The following is a 21,859-nucleotide window of genomic DNA, read 5'->3' on the forward strand; positions in this document are numbered from 1 at the left end:
AATGAAACAATTTTTATTCTAATTGACAGCAAACCCATTATCTAGCACACCCGCACCTATGCCAGGTTTTATGATCTTTATCAGGTTGTTAAATACATGTATGATGTGTATTCGGATCAACAGGTAACAAATAGGTAGATTACAAATGGTAGATTTAAGATTATAAATAAAAAATAATCTTACAGAAGAATTGTATCCGTAAAATTTTAACTGACAATAAAATAAATATAAAAAAATGGCAAATTATAACAATGTCAATGATTTTACTATTTTAATATATGTAAAAGCTTACATAGGAAAATAATTTAAATGTCGAAAATCTTAGCTAGTCAGTTTGCATAGACACTTACCTGTATTGCATGTGCGATTTTGTCATCTATCACAGACGTCACACGTGATGCCATGCTGCAAGGAGCGGACGGCCTTCTGACAAAATAGGCACGCGTCCTCCATCACAAATTTTCGATAACAATCAATAACAATGACACTCTTTTTTAATAATTTATTTACGATTAACACAAAGTAAAATCCAATTTCACATCCAATATCAGAACACGATATAGAACTAGTAGCCTAAGCATAACAGAGATAGCAAATGATTACTGATACCAATGAACTTAGTCTTTACACTTTTATTCGTGTGTAAAATAATTGCGTGAACAACTGCGAAAAACTGCGTAACAACCGACAATAAAAAAGCTTTAACAAATCAAACAAGGACTCATCATTTGCACCTTTAATTAAAAGCAAAAAAAATAACAAAAGAACCGACAATCGATTTAATTAAAACCCGACACAATTACATACATTGGTAACATTTTGTAAAACGATAATGGTGTATAATTAATTTCCTTTAATCAATCATGAAATCAAAAGCAATATTTAACAAACGAACCAACAAACTAATTAAACATATCAGCCAAGTACTCATCATTAACACATTTAGTCGCTAATAATAAAGAGAAAATGCGTACAAACGGACCGCCAATCTATAACCGCTGAAATCAATTAAGTTTTAACGAAAAAGGTGTAATAAAATAAAGAGCCGAATAAGCCTGGCCGATTTTGGGCCGAATAAGCTCTGGGTCGAATTCCCTGAAATTTCGGACTGGGCCGAAAAAGCTTGGGGCCGAAAGTGCCTGTTACCATTGAGAAGCAGACTGACTAAGTTGAGGCTAGGATTCAATAATTGCCTAAGAGTCATTTAAATGTTCAGTAGACAACATGTTTAATAAAACAAGACAATTCTTTGAATTGATAACCCCCGCCAAAAATGACAGTTTTTGACGGACAATTTTTGACAATTGGAATGAAAGACGGACAATACCAAAATTATTTTCTTTTATGTGTCATCTAATGGTTTACAGTTGAATTAACTTTTGGATTGTGTAAATGTATATGTCTCAAATTCTTAGTTTATACAAAAACACAGTGTGCGTGTTACAAAGGAAGTCTCGGTCATTTAATCAAATAATGTGTATCTTGCAGTAATCGCGTTTTCCTGAATGATCCAATGGAAATAACAATATCTTGTACGACCGTTTTTATATTCATTTTTGAATTGTTTTAGAATACGCATCTTAAAATCAAATCAGTTACTTGCGGTATTTTTTTGCAACATGGGAATTATAGCGATGGTAAATAATGTGAACAAAAAATGTGTTGTGATCCAATAAAATAGCTATAATAAGGATATTTACTTGATTATTTTACTTGGTCTTCACAGTTTTACTAAACTTAGTAACACTAAGGCCACAACAAATTAAAGATTTGTTCTACGGATTTTTGCTTCACAAAAAATGGAGCGAGCGAGCGAAATAAAAATAAATGTATTTTTATTTTTTATTATATTTTTTGTTAAATCACAGGCGAGCAAAAAGCGAAAAATAAAAAATACATATATTCTCTAAGTAAATTGATATATTTTACCAAATTAATTCATATATCTGCTAAATACCAATACAATATCATAAAGTAGTGATTATTGAGTTTTAGCCCATACCAAATGTTTGTAAAAATAAATAAATAAAATCTCCAATAGCTGTTCTGCTTACTCACACCAGGTATAGTGATTACTTAAATTTAACATGGTACACTGTAGTTTTAATTATCAAAGTTATATAAGAAGCTCAGTACTTTCAATGATGGTTTAATAACATGAAACAATAAATAATACAATAAATATCAAGCATTAGCAGTGATTTTTCTTCTCGTCATACTTTACAGTCTTTGCCTTTTTGATTGGGGATAAAGTGCAATAAATCATGAAATTGGGAAAAATTTAATCATTATTATTGTTCAGCACTGTTAAAATTAGAAATGATAAGTTTAAGTTTTGTAAAGTAAATAAATCACAACTTCCTAATGAAAGAAAAATAAGAAATAGGTAGTATAAGTTGTGTATATTAATAAAAAAAATCAATCAAATCCCAGTAAAGGTGTTTATGTCCAGAAAGTTTCTTCATTTTCTTACTTGTGTTAAATTCATGTTTAAGGGCATACTGTGCACCTTAGACTTACCCATCGACAGCTTGAACTAGTAGATAGGTGGCTCGTACAATTTAAATTATACTCGACATTTTTTGTCCAGTTCAACGGCGACACTCATTTGCATGTTATTTTTTTATATTTTAACGTAATCAATACCAACAAGTTTATTGCAGATTTTTGCCAATCGTACGCAAACCGGCGACATTTCACATCCTGATGTAGATGTTGTTGAAATATAAAAATACTTAAATCATCTGTGAGGCAATGACTTTTGCCACGGGGGAAATTAACATTCCCATTTGTGTCTTTGGCCGACATGACAAAACAGACGAAAGCTGCCATTTTTTGATACCATTAATCTAATAACACAAAGCGTTACAACAGTCTTTGTCGTAAAATACGTAGGCTAAATTAAACTAAATCATTTAATAAATAGGTGCGCAGTAAATTTGTTGCTGCGGGCGCAAAATAAAAATAAAGATATTTTTATTTCGTTTTTAGATTTTTAGGTGCTGCGAATCCATCCAACATTTAATCAATTTGTTGTGGCCAAAGTAAACTTGTTAAAACTATTAACCATTATCATGAAAAAAAAACATTAACAAATCAATAAGTAAACAATTAATAGCAATTATCTGTGCTACCAAAGTATGTTAAATGCGTAAACTTATCTTTCCATTGATATAAACAAAAGATTGATAAAAACCCGAAAAAAAACACAAATCATATCATCCTTTGATGCCATCAACTCCCATAGATTTATCTACTCCAAGTGATTTCTAGGACATTTTTTTACATTTTATATTACAGTGCATTGATCTTTATTTTGAATTTATTAAAATATCAGAAAACTAACAAACACAGATAAATAATCATACAAGAGGGCCCTATGTCGCTCACCAGTGAACTGTAGAAACTACATGAAACCTGTTATGTGTAGATTTTGTGATAATTGTGTAATTACATTTTTGTCTGCGTTTTTTACTCTCTGTGACACAGAGTTATTGTGGTCTGAGACACAAGTGGTTAGCGTGTGGATATAATAATAAGAAGTAAAAACATAATATTTCACTATCATTCTGAGAACCTAGGTTCTTACCAGAACTTATGATCTCAAATGAAATCTTGGGTTCTCATAAAAACTTAGGATATCCTAGAGAACGACGCGAAAAGCTGTTGAAAACCTAGGTTCTTGTGAAAATCTTGGATATCAAAGGAGAACTTTGGTTCTCAGAATTAGAACCTAGGTTCTCATGAAAAACCTAGTTTCTAATGAGAACCTAAGTTCTATGTGTCTATGTGCGTCGTCTCGCCGAGAACTAAGGTTTTCAAATGAGAACCTATGTTTTCATGAAAAACCTAGTTTCTTATGAGAACCTAAGTTCTATGTGTCTATGTGCGTCGTCTCGCCGAGAACTAAGGTTTTCAAATGAGAACCTATGTTCTCATGAAAAACCTAGTTTCTCGTGAGAACCGAGGTTCTCGAGCGTAAACTAAGGTTTTCAAATGAGAACCTAGGTTCTCATGAAAAACATAGTTTCTCATGAGAACCTAGGTTCTCATGAAAAACCTTGTTTCTTTGGATTTTATTATCCTAGTTTCTCATGAGAACATATATTCTCATGAAAAACCTAGTTTTTTCATGAGAACCTAGGTTCTCGTGAGAAAACTAATTTCTCATGAGAACATAGGTTCTCATGAAAAAACTGGTTTATTGGGATTTCAAAAACCTAGTTTCTCATGAAAACCTAGGTTCTCATGAAAAACCTGGTTTCTTGGGATTTCATAAACTTAGTTTATCATGAGAACCTAGGTTCTCATAAAAAACCTGGTTTTGGGATATTTCATAAACCTAGTTTCTCATGAAAACCTAGTTTCTCATGAAAAACCTAGTTTCTCATGTGAACCTAGGTTCTCGAGCGTAAACTAAGGTTTTCAAATGAAAACCTGGGTTCTCATGAAAAACCTAGTTTCTCATGAGGACCTAGATTGTCATGAAAAACCTGGTTTCTGGGGATTTCATAATCATAGTTTCTCATGAGAACCTAGGATCTCATGAAAAACCTAGTTTCTCATATTGACCGAATATCGGGAACGTGAAAATGGTCGATTGTCAGTTAAACGAAAGATCTTGCAATTAACATGGTTATTGATAGATCCTTGGTTTAACATCAACTCAATGGTGTAGAAACCATTCTTATTTGTTAAGACCCAACTTGTTTGTTGCATATATGTGTATACATTTGATAAATAATGTTAATGTTTTTAATCCGTTAAAAATGGAGTAATGTTACGCGCTGAACACATTTGAAACTGCTTTTTATGCTCCCGATAGGGTTGCATATAGCAGTCGCACTGTCCGTCCGTCTGTTTGTCAGTCCATAGGCATTCCGTTCAGCGGAGTTTTTTTTACGCAAAGCTTTCATATATTGAGCTGATTGTTGGTATGTCTTGCGAGTCTACCTACATGCCATACAGATTGAGTGTTAGTTTCGTTCTGGTCCATTAATCTTTGGCGAAGTTTAGGCTCGGAATTATACATTTTCTCTATAATGACCGTTTCTATAGTTTGTTTTATGCAACAATTTCTGATATTGCGCTGCTTTTTGGTATGTAAAATGTTCTCTATAATAACTGTTTTCTAGTATTTTTTACGCAACGCTTTCTGATATTGAGGTTATTTTTTGTATGTGAGTCTACCTACATGACTTACATTTGAAGTGTGAATTTCGTTCCGGTACATTGATTATTGGCGAAGTAATGGGCCGTGGGCACAATTTTCTCTAAAATAGCTGCATTGCGGCTTCAAAGCGCGGTAGCGGCATTGTGTTTCACAAACACAGGTCTTGTTCTATTTTATCAGATCAATGCCATGGCTGATACATTTCTGTAATATATTCGGATATTGTTACTAAGCATAAGTCGAGAGAAGCTTATTTAATGTAATTCCAAAGACAGCTATATATGCAAGCTCAAAAGAATACAAAAGTTGCTCATTTACACTAATGTTTTGTCGTTTTTATGTGTGTTTATTTTACCATTTCATGTGTTATATATATATATTATGTATGTAAGTATGTATGTATGTATGTATGTATGTATGTATGTATGTATGTATGTATGTATGTATGTATGTATGTATGTATGTATGTATGTATGTATGTATGTATGTATGTATGTATGTATGTATGTATGTATGTATGTATGTATGTATGTATGTATGTATGTATGTATGTATGTATGTATGTATGTATGTATGTATGTATGTATGTATGTATGTATGTATGTATGTATGTATGTATGTATGTATGTATGTATGTATGTATGTATGTATGTATGTATGTATGTATGTATGTATGTATGTATGTATGTATGTATGTATGCATGCATGCATGCATGCATGCATGCATGCATGCATGTATGTATGTATGTATGTATGTATGTATGTATGTATGTATGTATGTATGTATGTATGTATGTATGTATGTATGTATGTATGCATGCATGCATGCATGCATGCATGCATGCATGCATGCATGCATGCATGCATGTATGTATGTATGTATGTATGTTGTATGTATGTATGTATGTATGTATGTATGTATGTATGCATGCATGCATGCATGCATGCATGCATGCATGCATGTATGTATGTATGTATGTATATATGTATGCATGCATGCATGCATGCATGTATGTATGTATGTATGTATGTGTGTGTGTGTGAGGAACCTTTTATGTCGATAAAACATCAAAACCATGTCTGGTTCATTTTGCCTTTTATACACTTTTTAACCATACCGTTTTTAATGCAGAAATATGTTGGCAATCGTGATACGGTGTATGGACTGGTAACTGATCTGCAAGGTGTGTGACAGGTTGGCACAGTGTTCAGCTCATATCTCAAGGGAGGTCTGGAAGGTGACAACAAGGCTGGTCTCACAGCTTTTGTGCTTACTGCTCTCATAGACAGCGGCTTTAAAGATATCAATCAGGTATGAAATTAAAGTTAACTTAATTCTTGAACTGGTATTTGTCGATTGCAAGAGCATTGATCGTAATGCTAGTTATAAAATTATACAATTTTGTCGGCATGTCCTGTTCAGTAATTGTCAGCATTTGCGTTAAGTGCTTAACATATGCCTGAAACGTTTTAGTAAAACTAGCATCATAATATAGTAATATTACTGAATGATCATGGTCCACTTCTATAACTAATATATTATGTTGATGTTACTAGTAATTATCATTTGTTCACATATAAAATACACTGTAACTTTATGCTGTTACAGAGCCGTTTGTTCTCAAAGATAACTGTTATTACAATCTTAAATTGTCCAAGCCATTTACAATTGATAATAGTTGGTAAATAGACCACTGTCTCTAATCAGCGCACACTATTTATACGTGCTAAAGCTTTCATAACGATTGTTTGCCAGTTAAGGCAGATACTTTTTCTTAACAACCGTGGTTAAGATATTGAACAACTATGTGGATGTGTACAACTGTTTAAATATGATCATATCCATGATCGAGTATATATATGACCGAGTATATCAATGACCGAGTATAACCATGACCGTGTATATCCATGACTCTTGCAGAATGCTCCGGATGCTGGATTCTCCTGCCTGGACCAGGTTATGTTAGCAGATGTTGATACGTACACTCTCAGTCTGATGGCGTACGCCTATCATTTGTACACGCCCGATGCTAGACAGACACAGGTGATCATGGAAGAGCTTGACGTCCGCAAGAACATTGGTATGCTCAATATGACCATGATAATAATGCACCGCATGGACGGAGATAGAGGACATGTGTTGAATAGTTATAAGGGTTGTAAGCTAAATGCAACGCACATTTTTAATAGGTTGCATTATTTGTGGATTTTATTGCTATTGTTAATTTTTATTGTCTGATTTTTTTTAAAACCTGTAACGAGATTGAACTTAATCTTGATAAATATATAAATAGCTTTTGTGTGAAGCCATGGTATTCGAAACTCTTGTTTTGTCGGAGTGTTTTTGGGTTTACTAAAATGGTCATATACACGTGAACTCTGTCTGTATCTACGTATGTGTGTCTGTAGAAACAAAGTTGGTAGTAACAAACTTGTCCAAAAGAGATTCTCTACAGTGTTTAGTGTTTATCATTCAAACTTAAAGAACTCTTTAGACCTGTAGCAGTTTCACCTAATCGAACTATATGTTTACCCTCCCTCCGCAAATAAACGTATGATGTTATAATGAAATCTTACAAACGCACCTATAACGGGTAATATGAAGGTAATAAACACTTTAAAGTTATACGGGTCTTCACTGGACAGGTTGGAAACACGTGTATTGCGTGAACTACTTCCTATGGCTTGTTTTTATGATATGAAGGTTTGCATGTAAAAAGTAACAAAGTTTTTTTTCAACTGAAACGTTGCGACATATTAAGACACGTGATAGTGGAGATGTTTGTTTTGCTTTTGTGAAATTTTCAACCTTTAGTAAATTTTAAGTTGATTACATGGATAATTCTTCTGCATGGAGGATGATTTGATAATATTGAACACCAAATAAACTACGAAGTTAATATAGAAAATGTGCGCGGCTTCCACATGACTTGGTAAAATGTATTAATAAGCATGAGGTAGTTAATACATTCCCAATGGTTTCTGAAGGTTCTGGCCAGGTGCACTGGGAGCGAGATAACGCAGAGAAAGTACCTGCAAGTGAAATGTGGTGGTACCGGGCATCGTCCGCGGAAGTTGTGATGACCGCGTACGTGATGATGTCCATGTTGACAAGTTCTGGGGGCGCATATGAAACTGCCCCAATAGTTCAGTGGCTGACCAGGCAGAGAAACTCGTATGGTGGATTTTCATCCACCCAGGTAACATTCCATAGGTTTTTAGTTATTTATGTATTACAGTTGCGCAAATGTAATTGTTCGTTTCCATTGTGGATTGAAATTGCCTTGGAATAAGCAAGGTCGAGCCTTTCAAAACACGTTTTACAATAATAAAAATGTGATAGTCATACATTATATAAAATCACAAGTATGTGACCATAGACAAAAATCCTTTTCAATCAATTTGCCGTTGAATTCAAATACATACCTGACAGTACGATAACACAAATATTGTGGAGACTTTGTGATAACTTGAATAGTGAATGGTTTTGTTACAGGACACAGTTGTGGCCTTGCAAGCACTGTCCATGTTTGGCGCGCGATCATTCGCAGGAGACTCCAACGTCCTCGTAGAAGTGAAACAAGATGGTGGTGGTGAGCACATGTTTAGCGTTACCCCTGACAACAGTCTGGTCTACCAGTCAGCTGATCTCAAAGGAAGCAGAAAGGTGGACGTCTCAGTATCTGGTTCAGGCTGTGCTTTAGTTCAGGTTGGTTTAAAATCATTTTGAATCAGGACTTTAGTTGAGTTAAAGTGTATACAGAAAGTGCAAGTAATTATCTTATTAGATCTACCTCGAGATGAGTGATTTATGAAATGTGAAACTGTCAAGTGTTAATGCTGATTATTGTCTATGTCTTTTGAAAGGGTACCATATTATCTTATCTAAGTAAGTTGATGTTCATGATTATTAATTTATCATAAGCCAATTTGTTTATATGTCAATTATGTGTGACCATGAATACGCCTAATCATTTCTGTGTTTGACCATTGTCTGTTTCTTTTCGCGATGTAGGTCACCATGAAATACAGTGTCTACAATACTGGTCCTGCATTTGGTCTAGTTGTGGGAGTGTTTAAGTCCAAGACCAACAGGAATAACTGTGCTCTTCGCACCCTGGAGGTCTGTGCAAGGTATATAGCAGAATACGGTAACAGATTGTTTAGTAGAGGTATCAACTAGTGACATAGGTTTCAACACTAGTAAATTGATCTTATTACGGGAAAGTGCCATGCTCGAGAGACTTTACCCTGGCAATCTTATTTACAGAACTATTGTTTGCATATGTTTTGTTTCCACAGCATGTCTCGAAAACTAAAGAGGTTTCAACCCTTAACGTCATAGAATGGAAATGAAGAGTATTTGCAACGCACAAGAGAAATAATATAATTTTTTTAATTTCTTTAGTAATTTCCTTTCTAATTTTACTAAGATTTTGTCTCTAGCACATGAAGAAAACAAAAAATAAAACAAAATAACTATGTTATTAGTTATCATTTGGGTAATGTGCCATGCACAAGAACCATAACTCCTTTCTCTCGTATTTTAAGAATATTATTACTGCCTTTTGTTATTCGTTGTACTTTAATTTTGTCTGGAACATATCTTGAAAACTAACAAATGTACCAACCTGAATATGTATAGGAAGGTATATCGGATTACAGAGAAGTGCAGTGCGCAAAAAATATAACTCTAGCTTCTATAATTTTACAATATCGCGCTTTTTAAATAGACATTGTTAATAAACATTTTGCACACATCATATATCGAAGCTTCAAATTAAAGCCTACAAATAAGTAAAATCTCACTAACGGGATCTGTAGTGTAAAGAACCAGGACTTGTACTACACTATTTAAAGAGACATTAACATTTGCTCATTTTCATACACACATTTTGTCCAGAATCTTGCTGTAAGTAGATTTCTCTGAGGGGATGTGCGTAGTACAAGAACTATAATTATTGCATTCATATTTCACCTGTTCACTTAAATTATGTCTTGAGCATTTTTGAAACCTAACAGATATCAAGTTGATGAAATAGTACAGAATGGAAATTTTGACAATACGTCTGCAAAGCTTTACTCCTATAACGAGCATCCAAAAATAAGGTAGCAATGTCGAATCTTAAAAACACCGTCACACCAGATGCCAAATATATAACTCAATCAGAGTGTTTATCTTTTCGATACTTAGGCCCAGTTAAAATCTGGGTCGCGTGGTTCCAAAATCAATGTCGCCATGTCAAATTTATGAAAAATAATAGTAATCACTATTCAGGGAACATGTATCCTTCAATCTTAATGAAACTTTGTTTGAATGTTGATCTTGACACTAGATTCGCAAAGATTGAATATGTTTCACGTAGGTCACCATGTATAAACGTAGAAAAATGAACTTCGGCCAACAGAGAGAAAACTGGGTTATCTGGTATTCTCCGATTGAAATTATATGAATTCTATTTGCTTCCTTAAGGCATATAATTTTGGTCATGTTGCCGTAAGTTCAAGGTAGGAATAGTTTTTTTAGGTAATTCAATGGGAGCTGGGGGGGGGGAGGATTACATTTTGTTGTTGTAACTTTAAGGAACTAATATTTATATTGTAGTTATTTGAAGGACGGAATATCCAACATGGTTATTTCTGAGATTAAAATGCCAACTGGCTGGGTTCCCGTCAAGCAGTCGTTACGAGAGGTAAGAAACGCTGTTCTAGACATAATTAATCAAAATAACCTTCTTATGAATACGTGTGTATGCATGTTATTGGTGCTACAGGGTTATTTCACTGCTAAAAAACAATTTAGAATACCAGTCATCCTCACGATGTTTATTAGCAACAATAATATATTGAAATATGCAATAAGGACAAATAATAAATTGAGTCTTACTTGGTAAATTTTAGTTATTTTGAACTACCTCCTTCCAAAAAAAAATCTGATATAAACAACAGTTATCAAGGTAGCATTTTGGGCGACATAACGTATATATATATGTCATTAATATAAAAGTGTCGTTTACTTCTATTTTTATAAATGATAAATGTTCGGGTAATGTTAAATTAAAGAAATCGCCCCATTTATGCCAAATCTATTACTATCAACTGAGTTGCGGTCAATTGACCATGATTCATCCCATCAGAAGAAGTAAAGCAGTATAGTAATTGATCATTATCTCGAGTAGGACTCGAATACAGAACGAACTTAAAATATATTTGCAATTTAAAGGAAATTGTAGTACTTAAAAATGAGCCTGATAAGAAACACAAAGATAAGGCAGAAACCTGTGTTTCTGTTTATTATACAGATACGTCTCCATTTTAAAAGAAAACATGATACACAACGGATAAGAAGCCGCATTTGTAGCGAGAATGGATATGAAGTTTTACTTTTGACGTGTAGTTAATAACGTCATTGGTACTAAATTTTTGGAAAAAAAAACACAACAACATTAATTTGTTTTTTTAGCTTGCATCATCTGGAGACATACAGAAGTTTGAAGTTGATGAAGACTTTGTTGAACATTATTTTGATGAGGTTGGTGTCTCCTAAAGTTGAAATAGATAAGTATTACACATCCAACTGCCATACCAAGAAGATTGTTAATAAATTATTTGGTTTCAATGTTTGCATAGTTATTTTCAGATAGTGGAAAACATAAACTGTGTATGTTGGATATATTTACAACAAATCATTTTAAAAGGCCAAAAATCGTCTGCATATTTTAGTTCTTTAATAACAAATTATATTGGACAAAAATGCATTACAATTAACAATTATTAATATATTATTTAATATAGTATTTTGTGTTATGTTTAAATGCGTTTCATATAAGTTTGTGTTACTATTGTTGTTTTAGTTAAGCAAACAAAAGAAATGTGTCACATTTGAGGTTGAACAAGTCATTGAAATGAACCCCAAAGCGGCCAGAGTGCAGGTGTACGACTATTATGAAACCAGTAAGATTCTCTCAGCATAGTCAATAGATATAATCGATTAATGTAATGAAAACAACCGTCCGTCCTTTGGTCCGAAACTTTGTCCAGAGCATAACTCCAAATCGATTCTATCGATTTACTTGAAACTTAGAATATAAACAGAGGGCAACCAGGAGAAGTGCAGTGACCAAGAACCGTAACTCTACCTACCTTAGTTTTTGAATTATCTCCCCTTTCATATAATTTCATAGTACATTTTTGTCCAGAGCATAACTCTAAATCTACTGAAGGGATTTACTTGAAACTTAAAATATCAACAGATGGCAACTAGAAGAGGTGTAGTGACCAAGAACCATAACGTTATCTACCTTAGTTTTTGAATTATCTCCCCTTTTATATAATTTCAAAGTAAATTAATGTCCGGAGCATAACTCTAAATCTACTGAAGGGATTTACTTGAAACTTTAAATATAAACAGATGGCATGTAAGAGAAGTGCAGTGACTAAGAACCATAACTCTATTTAGCTTAGATTTTTTAATTATCTCCCTTTATTTAATTTCAAAGTCAATTTTTGTCCGGATCATAACTCTAAATCTACTGAAGAGATTTTCTTGAAACCAGAAATATAAACAGATGGCAACTAGGAGAAGTGCAGTGAACATGAACCAAAACTTTTTCGGTTGTAGTTTTTTAATTATATACCTGTATTTACTTATTTGACTTTTTAGATATATTTCTTATCTTTTATTTTAAATTATCTTTAATTTAATTTCATAGTAAATATTTGGCTTTCCAATTTTAATATCTCCCTTTATCTAATTTTACAATAATATTTTGATTTGAACACTGAAGTATTCACTGTAAAATGAATAGATGAGTTTAAGGAAAAATACAGTGATCAAGAACAGTACCTGTTTATAGTCCTCTTTTAAATTAACTCCCTTTCTTTCATTTCCATATATTTATTTTTCTACAGCATAACTCCAACACTATGTAATTAATTGATCCTTGAAATATAAATAGATGACACAGGTGCCATTTTTTACAAATATTATTCTACTCTCTTTAACAAATGTTTTCATACAAGCATACACCTTTCGGCGGGGATTTTGCACTACTATGACAAGCTCTTGTTATATATTTTTTTAATTAACATGTCCAATCAACTGTTATAATGCTAAGCTACAGTGTGACCGTGAGCTACGAGATTAAGACGACCTGTGGAACCAAATAGGAAATCCCCGTGGACAATGCAGGCATGGACTGTTCCATTGTGCAATGCATGGAGAATTCTGTCGATTCTGAGGAATCTGTCAAGATGGTTTGTATATTAAACTTGATAGCCATGTTATATTATTAAAATAATGTGTACTACGTGAAACACGAGGGCATGAAATACTGTGGCTCATGATTTATGAAACGTTCTTTAGAATACAGAATGATAGCTTGTGATATGACATGAAACTGATAATATGAATTATTTGTTGTTGCTATATATGAAGATAATATGTGGCAATACTGTTGTATTCTTACGCATAACAGATACATGTTCTTTCAGAGCTGCCCATCCTGTCCAGACAGGGATATCTCTATTGCTGAAATGACTGAACTAGTCTGTGAGCGGAACATTTCATCAGGTTTATCAATTTGTTTTCCTTTTTGGTGTTTTGTGAAAATGTACATTCAAGATATCTTTAAGCAGTAGTTATTTTTATTACATATGTCATATGTTTCATTAGAATAATATTAGCCCTTCTGCAGCATTTAACATTAAACATTTACATTAATTATTTAGAAGGTAATTTAATCGAAGGTAGTGTTGCCATAACATTTGACCACATGATATTTTAGCAAAGTTTTTTCATTGGTCGTTTTTAGACGACAACTATTAACTATAATAACTCAAATTAAAGAAAAAATGTTTAGTCTGTTAGATCATGTGCTCTTATAATATCTCCGCTGAGTTTGACAATGGTTCATGTTCCCTAAAAAAAAGGCCGCCTTGGCCGATGCGTTTTTTCTTATATAGCTTAAGTTAAAACATGTTTACAGAATGTTTGTCTAATTTATTTTGTCCGAGTTTGAAAATGATTCCGGTCCGGTGAATACATTGCCGCCGTGAGACCGGCAGTTTAGGAAATTTGCCTGAAGTGAAAAATTGCTAAAAGTATTTGGTGACCGTCATATTTATTGTTCAACTAACCTTCAAGAAACTTGGTCATAAAATTTATCCTAATGCAATCAAGGCATAGTTGAAAACTGGGTCCCGTAAGGTAAACACACACCGTCACTATGTTCAATCAATCAAATCTTGTTAACTCTCTAGAAGTATTGTAGGCATATTTGTTTTGATACCTCTGCCGATTGCATAAGTGGTGCAAGTCAAATGAACAAGAGGGCTTGAAAGAACTCAAGTAGCTCACCTAAGATTTAAAAGAACTGACCTGTTCTGTGCAACCCACGATATTATTAGAACAAATTTTCAAACCAAGTTTCATGAGAAGTGAAATATAAATGTAACTTTAGGAGCGCTTACAAGGTCTTACTAACCCCATATAAACATAACTTCACCGCCCCCTGGCGGCCATGTTTTTCAACCGACCGGAACTATTTTGGAACTCATCCAAATATAATTTAAACAAATGTTCTGACCAAGCTGCATGATGATTGGACAATAAATGTTACTTCTTGAGTGTTAATTATGTTTAACTATTACAATATAAGGAAAAATGCCCCGCCTCCTGGCCGCCTTGTTTTTAACCAACCGGAACCGTTTTCGACCTGGTCTAAGATATCATTTGGAAAAATCTTTTGACCGATTTTAATGAAGATCGGACTATAAATGTGGACTCTGAAGTGTTAACAAGGTTTAATAATAGCTATATGAGGAAAAATGCCCCACCCCCTTTTATTTGTACGACAGATCAAAACCATTTTTGAACTCATCCAAGATAACATTAGAACATATGTTCTGACCAAGTTTGGTTAGGATTGAACTATAAATGTGACTTTAAGACCCGGCTTTAAGAGTATAAAAAAAGTTTAAACGTAACCATGTAATGAAAAATGCCCCGCCCCTTGCGGCAATGTTTTTTCAACCAAATGGGACCATTTTCAAAGTCATCCAAAATATCAGTGGCACACATGTTCTGGCCAAATTTGATAAAAAAATCGGAAAAAAATGTGGCTTCTAGAGTGTTAACAAGGTTTTACTTTCGCCATACATAGCCATATAAGGACAAATGCCCCACCCTGTTGGCCATGTTTTTTCAAGCAACTATAACCATTTTCGAACTCGTCCAAGATTGGATTGGCACAAATCTTCTGACAAAGTTTTTAATGAAGATCTGGATTTTTAATAAGGTTTTACTATAGCCATATAAGGAAACAAAATGCCCCGACCCCTGGCGGCCATGTTTTTTAATAAACCGGAACCATTTTCGAACTCGTTCAAGCTATCATTGACACAAATCTTCAAACCAAATTTCATGAAGATCAGACAAATAAATGTGGCCTCTAGAGTGTTAACAATTCAAATGTTGACGCCGTACATCGCACGGCGGACGACGGACAAAAGGCGATCACAAAAGCTTACTATGAGCACATTGTGCTCAGGTGAGCAGAAAACATGGCCATCAGGAGGGACACATTTTCATTAAATATGGCTTCATTGAAACCTTGTTAATACAATAGTATACAATTTGAGTTCAATCAGAATGAAACTTGCTTAACATATATGTCTTGGGATATTTCGGCCAACAGCAAAATGGTTTCGGTATCTTGTAAAAAAACAACATGGTAACCAGAGAACGGGGAAGTTTACATCATAATTGAAACCTTAGTTCCGAATGTTTTTTATAATCATATCTCAATATAATTCGGTATGTTCGAAATTATGGGTGCCCAATTTGTCTTAGTTCTTAATGTTCTCAAAGATGCTTATAATGGCTATTTTAGAGCATGGTAAATGTTCAGTATTACTGTTTCCTCACAAATATCATAACTTAAACGAAAATTTACTAATCTGAAAAACTTTTTTCAATTTTGTCAATTTACCCAAACGTGAAAAGGCCCCTTTAAAGAGATGCTATTATAATGCGATGTAAAAGTTGTTGATAATGATTATGATGATGATAATAATAAGAATGATATTGATGATTAATCCTGATGATGATGATGATGATGATGATGATGATGATGATGATGATGATGATGATGATGATGATGATGATGATGATGATGATGATGATGATATGATGATGATGATGATATGATGATGATGATATGATGAAATGATGATATGATGATATGATGATGATGATATGATGATGATGCTATGATGATACGATGATGATGATATGATGATGATGATATGATGATGATGATGATGATGATGATGATATGATGATGATGATGATATGATGATGATGATGATATGATGATGATGATGATATGATGATGATGATATGATATGATGATGATGATGATGATATGATATGATATGATGATATGATGATGATGATGATGATGATATGATGATATGATGATGATGATGATGATGATGATGATGATGATGATGATGATGATGATGATGATGATGATGATGATGATGATGATGATGATGATATGATGATGATGATGATGATGATGATGATGATGATGATGATGATGATGATGATGATGATGATGATGATGATGATGATGATGATGATGATATGATGATGATGATTAAAATTAAAAGCTTCCCTTTCTTCAGTTTATTTTGTTTTTAAATCCTGAAAATCACAGTGATAAACCAAGTAAAAACACAAGACAAAGAATTGATTTATTTGAATCTTATCTGACCTTTCTTTTAATAAATGTTTATGTAAAAGCTGTAAGACACATATGGCATTGTTAACATTCCACAAGCGTCTTTTTGAACTTTGTATAGACACCCTCTTTAGCAGGAGAGATAATCAGCTACTGGCTAACTAGTTAGTTTCGTTAGAGTCCCCAGTAATTTATCTTTAAATTTGTACGGACAAAGTTATGTGTATAATCAATATATTAAATTATCAAAAGTTTTGAAGAAATGATATGCTTAAATATTACACATTCATGCTTCATAAAGTATTTTTATCTTTTGAATTCCACACTCTTTTTTATTAATTTTCAAACTAAGGTTGTGTGACATGAGTTTATTTGAACCGGTCATAAGCAGCACCAATGTAATTATCTAAGAATGATAGCTATCGATGTTGTTGAAAGACCAAGTCTTAAAATTTGCTTAAAACTTTTATACGCGGAACGCTGGACTGACAGAGGGAATGGACACTCGCTATGTGCAACGAATATCAACATGCCTAAGGCATTAAATATACTAATATTCCCAGACTGTAATCGGAATATTTAGTGTATTGTTGTGTGTATATTCTGTGCGGAAGCTTTCAAGTCAATGCTTAAGGTTTACTTATTTTCTAGTGCTCAAGGCAGTCGTAGGCAGAGAGGGAATATATCCTATTAAAATCATGGCAGACTTGAGGCCCAAGAAAAAGATAATTCTGGATTCGTTTGTTAAGTACCAACTTGGATCAGACTGTTCATGTCCTATTCTGCAAATGAAAGGTACAGTTAAAGGTTTTGTATCTGCTATGTTGCTCTTGTTCATGTATTGACTTAGTTATGATTGTTTCTATTGTAATATGATTAAATCATAGACACATTTTAGATTCCTCGTCTTAGTCTGTGTTTCTCAATACCTTTTAATGAAAAAGTATGTCAATACCATAATTGTACGTAACCTCACTAGTCACAACAATATAATACTTCTCACGCAAAAGTTTTTGTGCGGGTATATTTGTATCACCATGTCGGTCGGTCGGTCTGTAACGCTGCATAAGATTGTTTTGCCAATTGTCGCCAATTGGTCTTTTAGTTTTCTATTTGTCAAAATGAAAGGATACAGATATATTATTTATACTTTGTCGTGAAGCGAAATTTGTTATATATCGAGATATTCTCTGACGAGTTACGTGCCCTCTAACGTAGACGTCTAATTGCAAACTTGTATTTTCTGTCGTGAAATCGTGGCTTAGTTTCTATGCATCAGCATGCAACTTTATAGATAAGTTGTTCATAAATTTACTTTGAAGACGTGCAAGACATTATTTTCATGAAGCTCGTTGTATTCTGAAAAGTGTTGTATATTTTTTAACTTCGGCAAGTCTTACATTATGCACATGTGTTTCTTTGGTCGTCATGTTGTCTCTCAGTTTGGATATTGTCGGCTCGGGTACTAATTAAATGCCCTCGGGTACTTTTAAGTATGCTTAAATGTACCCCGGGTGCGGAAATTATAATAAAACATCCTCGGCCGATTAAAACTGTACCCGAGTTTTATCCCGCCCAATACCCGATGCTCTACGTAATACGAAACAAAATTATCTTTGAAAAAGCTTACCACCTCAACATTATTTTTTAGTATGAGTTTTGATACTATAGAGGGCATTTTACAAAATATTGGCATAACTATGAACATAATTAATTTGGAAAAAGCCGTCATAGACCAATTAAGCGTAAGAATACCCGGTTCCGTTTTACCGGTAGTATATTTTCCGTACCCGGAGTACAATTAAGTAGTACCCGAGTCGACAATGATCAATCGAGTCGTATCAATATGAAACTTTAAAGATATGTTTTTATGAAGACGTGCAATTGCAATTTTCTTTGAAGACTTATGTGCCCAATAACTTAGGCATAAATTGGAGAATTTCATCAGTGTATATGTGTGTTTTGTCGCGGACGTTTTTTGAAACGTTTATAGGAATGTTATTTATACGAGTAGGGGAGCAAGACGTTTTTTGTTTATGTCACGCTATTATTTGCAGAGCTTTGTTCTCTTGAACGTGTGGGTACAATTTGGATGCTTCCATCATTGTACATATCAACATTAATTTTTCAAGATTTTCAAATTGTGTTTGTACTCTGCAGACGAGAAACCTTTTTTTGGTTTGTCGAGATTTTTTGCAGATTTATTGCAATTGAATTATGGCAAACGGCAGATGCTTGCCTCGATGTACATGTGTTCTTTGTGTTGCGAGTGTATAGGGGTGTAGTTTATACTATGTAAAAGTCCAAAACGTTGTTTGCCTCCTTATACCGATTGATATATTATATCAGCGTTAAGGTTTTTGTCTTTCTGTGCGATCAATAGGAAAAGACAACCATGTTGATAATGTTTTTACAGAATACTCAAGTTTTTCACCTTTTTTAAATGAGCTCTTGCGGGAGAAGTTGTCATCTCATTGGATGTTCTAGTTTTATTTTTCATACCCATAATTCCTTTTGCTGTTTTTTTTCCAAATATACAAGGACATGCATGCGATTTCTGTAATAGTTCTTTATCCTTAGCCGGGCTCACCGTGTTGTGAAAGAAAATGTCCATTTAAACGGACTTGTTATTAAATTTTCGTATTGTTTTAATTAATGAAATAATTTTTCACTAGCAAATATGTTGTATTAATAATACTTTTAAATAATTACAATATCGAGGAAAAAGAAGCAATAAAAATGTGCTTTCACTGGAGCTCTAAATCGGGACCTCTTAAAACTAAATCTTAGGAGGTACAACTACACAACACTGACTTTCGAAAAGTGTAGGGTAGTGTTAACGTTCTGTTGGTGATACGTGTTTTGTTTAATCATAAATGAAAGCGTTACAAACGCTTTTAATTTTTTCGATTCGATTTTATTTCATGTAAATAATCGAACATATTTTTTTAGCATTTTTCGTCATTTTGATTTTGAATATAATAAATACAGTTTAGATCTAAATTTAAGTCCTTTTAAACGAGTTAATTATTCCATGTACACACGAATAAACTTGTCATATTTTTTACCCATTTCAAGTAATGAATTACTCCTGCATTTCAGAAAGCAATGCACTGATTTTCCGTGAAAAAGGTTACAATAAAGAGGATATCGATTTCTCGGCTCAAGATACAGTACTTCCTTTCTCGGAGAAATTGGAAAATAACGTTCGAAACCTGGCATCAAGGGAACACCTGTGTGCAAAGCTAGATCGGTTAAGACGTTCCAAGTCTTCAGAAAGTGACCGAATGATGAAACAACTTCTTCGTAAAGTTGGCATTCTGCCGTAAATAGTTTTCATCTTGCTTCGTAAACAAACGCTAATATGCTGGCGTTATAGTATGACATAAAAAATGTCATATTGCTTTCGTTTTAGGAATATATTCATTTTCTAGATTCGTCAGGACCCAAAAAGGACATACTTCATTGAAATACTCCCTATATACCTAAATGTCGCCATTCCCTTTTGCGCAAAGTGGTATATGTCAGCGAGTGGTGACACTGTTCGTTATCACACATTCAGCGCTGTTTTCAAATGCATTAATCATGGGCGAGGTTGGAATTTATTGTGATATCAGGACAGTTGATAGACTTGTCTGGCGTATTCATGTATGCGCATATAATATCAAAATACTCTGTCTGCTTACAGTTAATGATTTCGCTATGCAAGCTTTTTTTCATGGTGTATTTAAGTCTTAATTGTATTTTCTCTTTTCATTACTATTCATGGGTTCCTTGTCTTTGAATTCCATTATTTTGCATTACTTCATTTGAATCAACTATCACAATTGTATGTTTAATCAATCCATTATGTATTTTATATGTGTATACACAATTATAAAGACCCATACATGTATGCCATCTATTGCTTATATACACTATACTTAAAGTTATAACATATAAACTGGAATTATGCAAATGACAAAAGATGTTCATATAATTTATAACTGTAAAGACTTTTATAGAGTTTCCATAGTTCCAAGTTGGACATGTGTTAAAACAAATACAAATAATGGACAAAACAACACGAATGTAATGAACATCGAAAATCTAAAATAAAATTCTATACAATAAACAAACTATATTGTGTGTGGTCTGTATATGTTGAATGAATGATTGTGTAAAGTATTCTTAAGTCAACAACTAGACATACATAATGTCTATGTGAAAGATGTATGCAATCCCCAGACATACATAGTGCCTATGTGAAAGATGTATGCAATCCCCAGACATACATAATGTCTATGTGAAAGATGTATGCAATCTCCAGACATACATAGTGTCTATGTGAAAGATGTATGCAATCCCCAAAGGATTGGAAGAGAAGTAAAGAATACAACATTTCGAGATAAGTGTACAGATTCAAAAGCACAGCCGTGCATTTGCAATACTTAACAATAAAAAAAAACAAAGAAACATTTCAATCGAAATAACCAATACAATAAAAATATCCATGTAGAAATTCAATAGAACGGCATAGGTAGGTTTTACACAATTTAAGTGCGACAAGGGATATGAACACTTTCATCTCAGGGCTTCCTCTTGCTCAAACAAGCCTTATTGTGTCCTTTTACGCTAAACTCAGACCTTACAACCCAATCTAAATATGTACTTAATATGAGACATTATCTGAACAGTTCTGCGATATGGTTATAAAACATCATTTGTGCTCTGCTTTACTCGTCAGTCAGAGGATATATGGCATTATGTGTATTACCTTTGTCAGCAGCATCTGTTCCTTCTTGCTTTTCCTTGTCATAAGCTATAAAACTATTAAACAATTCAGCATGAGACTCCCTACAAGATAGATCTCATTGAGTGAAAGCACAGTGCACAAGATCCGTTTATCTGCATTTCATACTTAGCAAATTGTTGCTCTTTGTTTATTTGCAAAATCTGA

At 33.5% G+C, this 21,859-nt stretch overlaps 1 protein-coding gene across 2 annotated transcripts; it reads left to right on the forward strand.

Annotated features, from left to right (window-relative positions):
- Positions 1 to 8,213: 8,213 nt before the first annotated feature.
- On the forward strand, positions 8,214 to 21,006 carry LOC127877174 (ovostatin-like). 2 transcript variants are annotated; one of them, XM_052422839.1, is made up of 8 exons: positions 8,214 to 8,373; positions 8,783 to 8,882; positions 9,189 to 9,307; positions 10,779 to 10,866; positions 11,637 to 11,705; positions 12,028 to 13,429; positions 13,667 to 13,745; positions 17,572 to 17,637. In XM_052422839.1, the coding sequence occupies exons 1-6, from the start codon at positions 8,351 to 8,353 to the stop codon at positions 12,145 to 12,147; spliced, it is 519 nt and encodes a 172-aa protein (XP_052278799.1). In that variant the 5' UTR covers positions 8,214 to 8,350; the 3' UTR covers positions 12,148 to 13,429; positions 13,667 to 13,745; positions 17,572 to 17,637. The 2 variants fall into 2 exon arrangements, with proteins under 2 accessions (XP_052278799.1, XP_052278800.1); XM_052422840.1 differs by lacking the exons at positions 8,214 to 8,373; positions 8,783 to 8,882; positions 9,189 to 9,307; positions 10,779 to 10,866; positions 11,637 to 11,705 and adding an exon at positions 20,023 to 21,006 and having other exon boundaries at positions 12,161 to 13,429; positions 17,572 to 17,715.
- Positions 21,007 to 21,859: the final 853 nt, after the last annotated feature.

The sequence above is a fragment of the Dreissena polymorpha genome, chromosome 4, assembly GCF_020536995.1.
Source record: "Dreissena polymorpha isolate Duluth1 chromosome 4, UMN_Dpol_1.0, whole genome shotgun sequence".
Taxonomy (NCBI): domain Eukaryota; kingdom Metazoa; phylum Mollusca; class Bivalvia; order Myida; family Dreissenidae; genus Dreissena; species Dreissena polymorpha.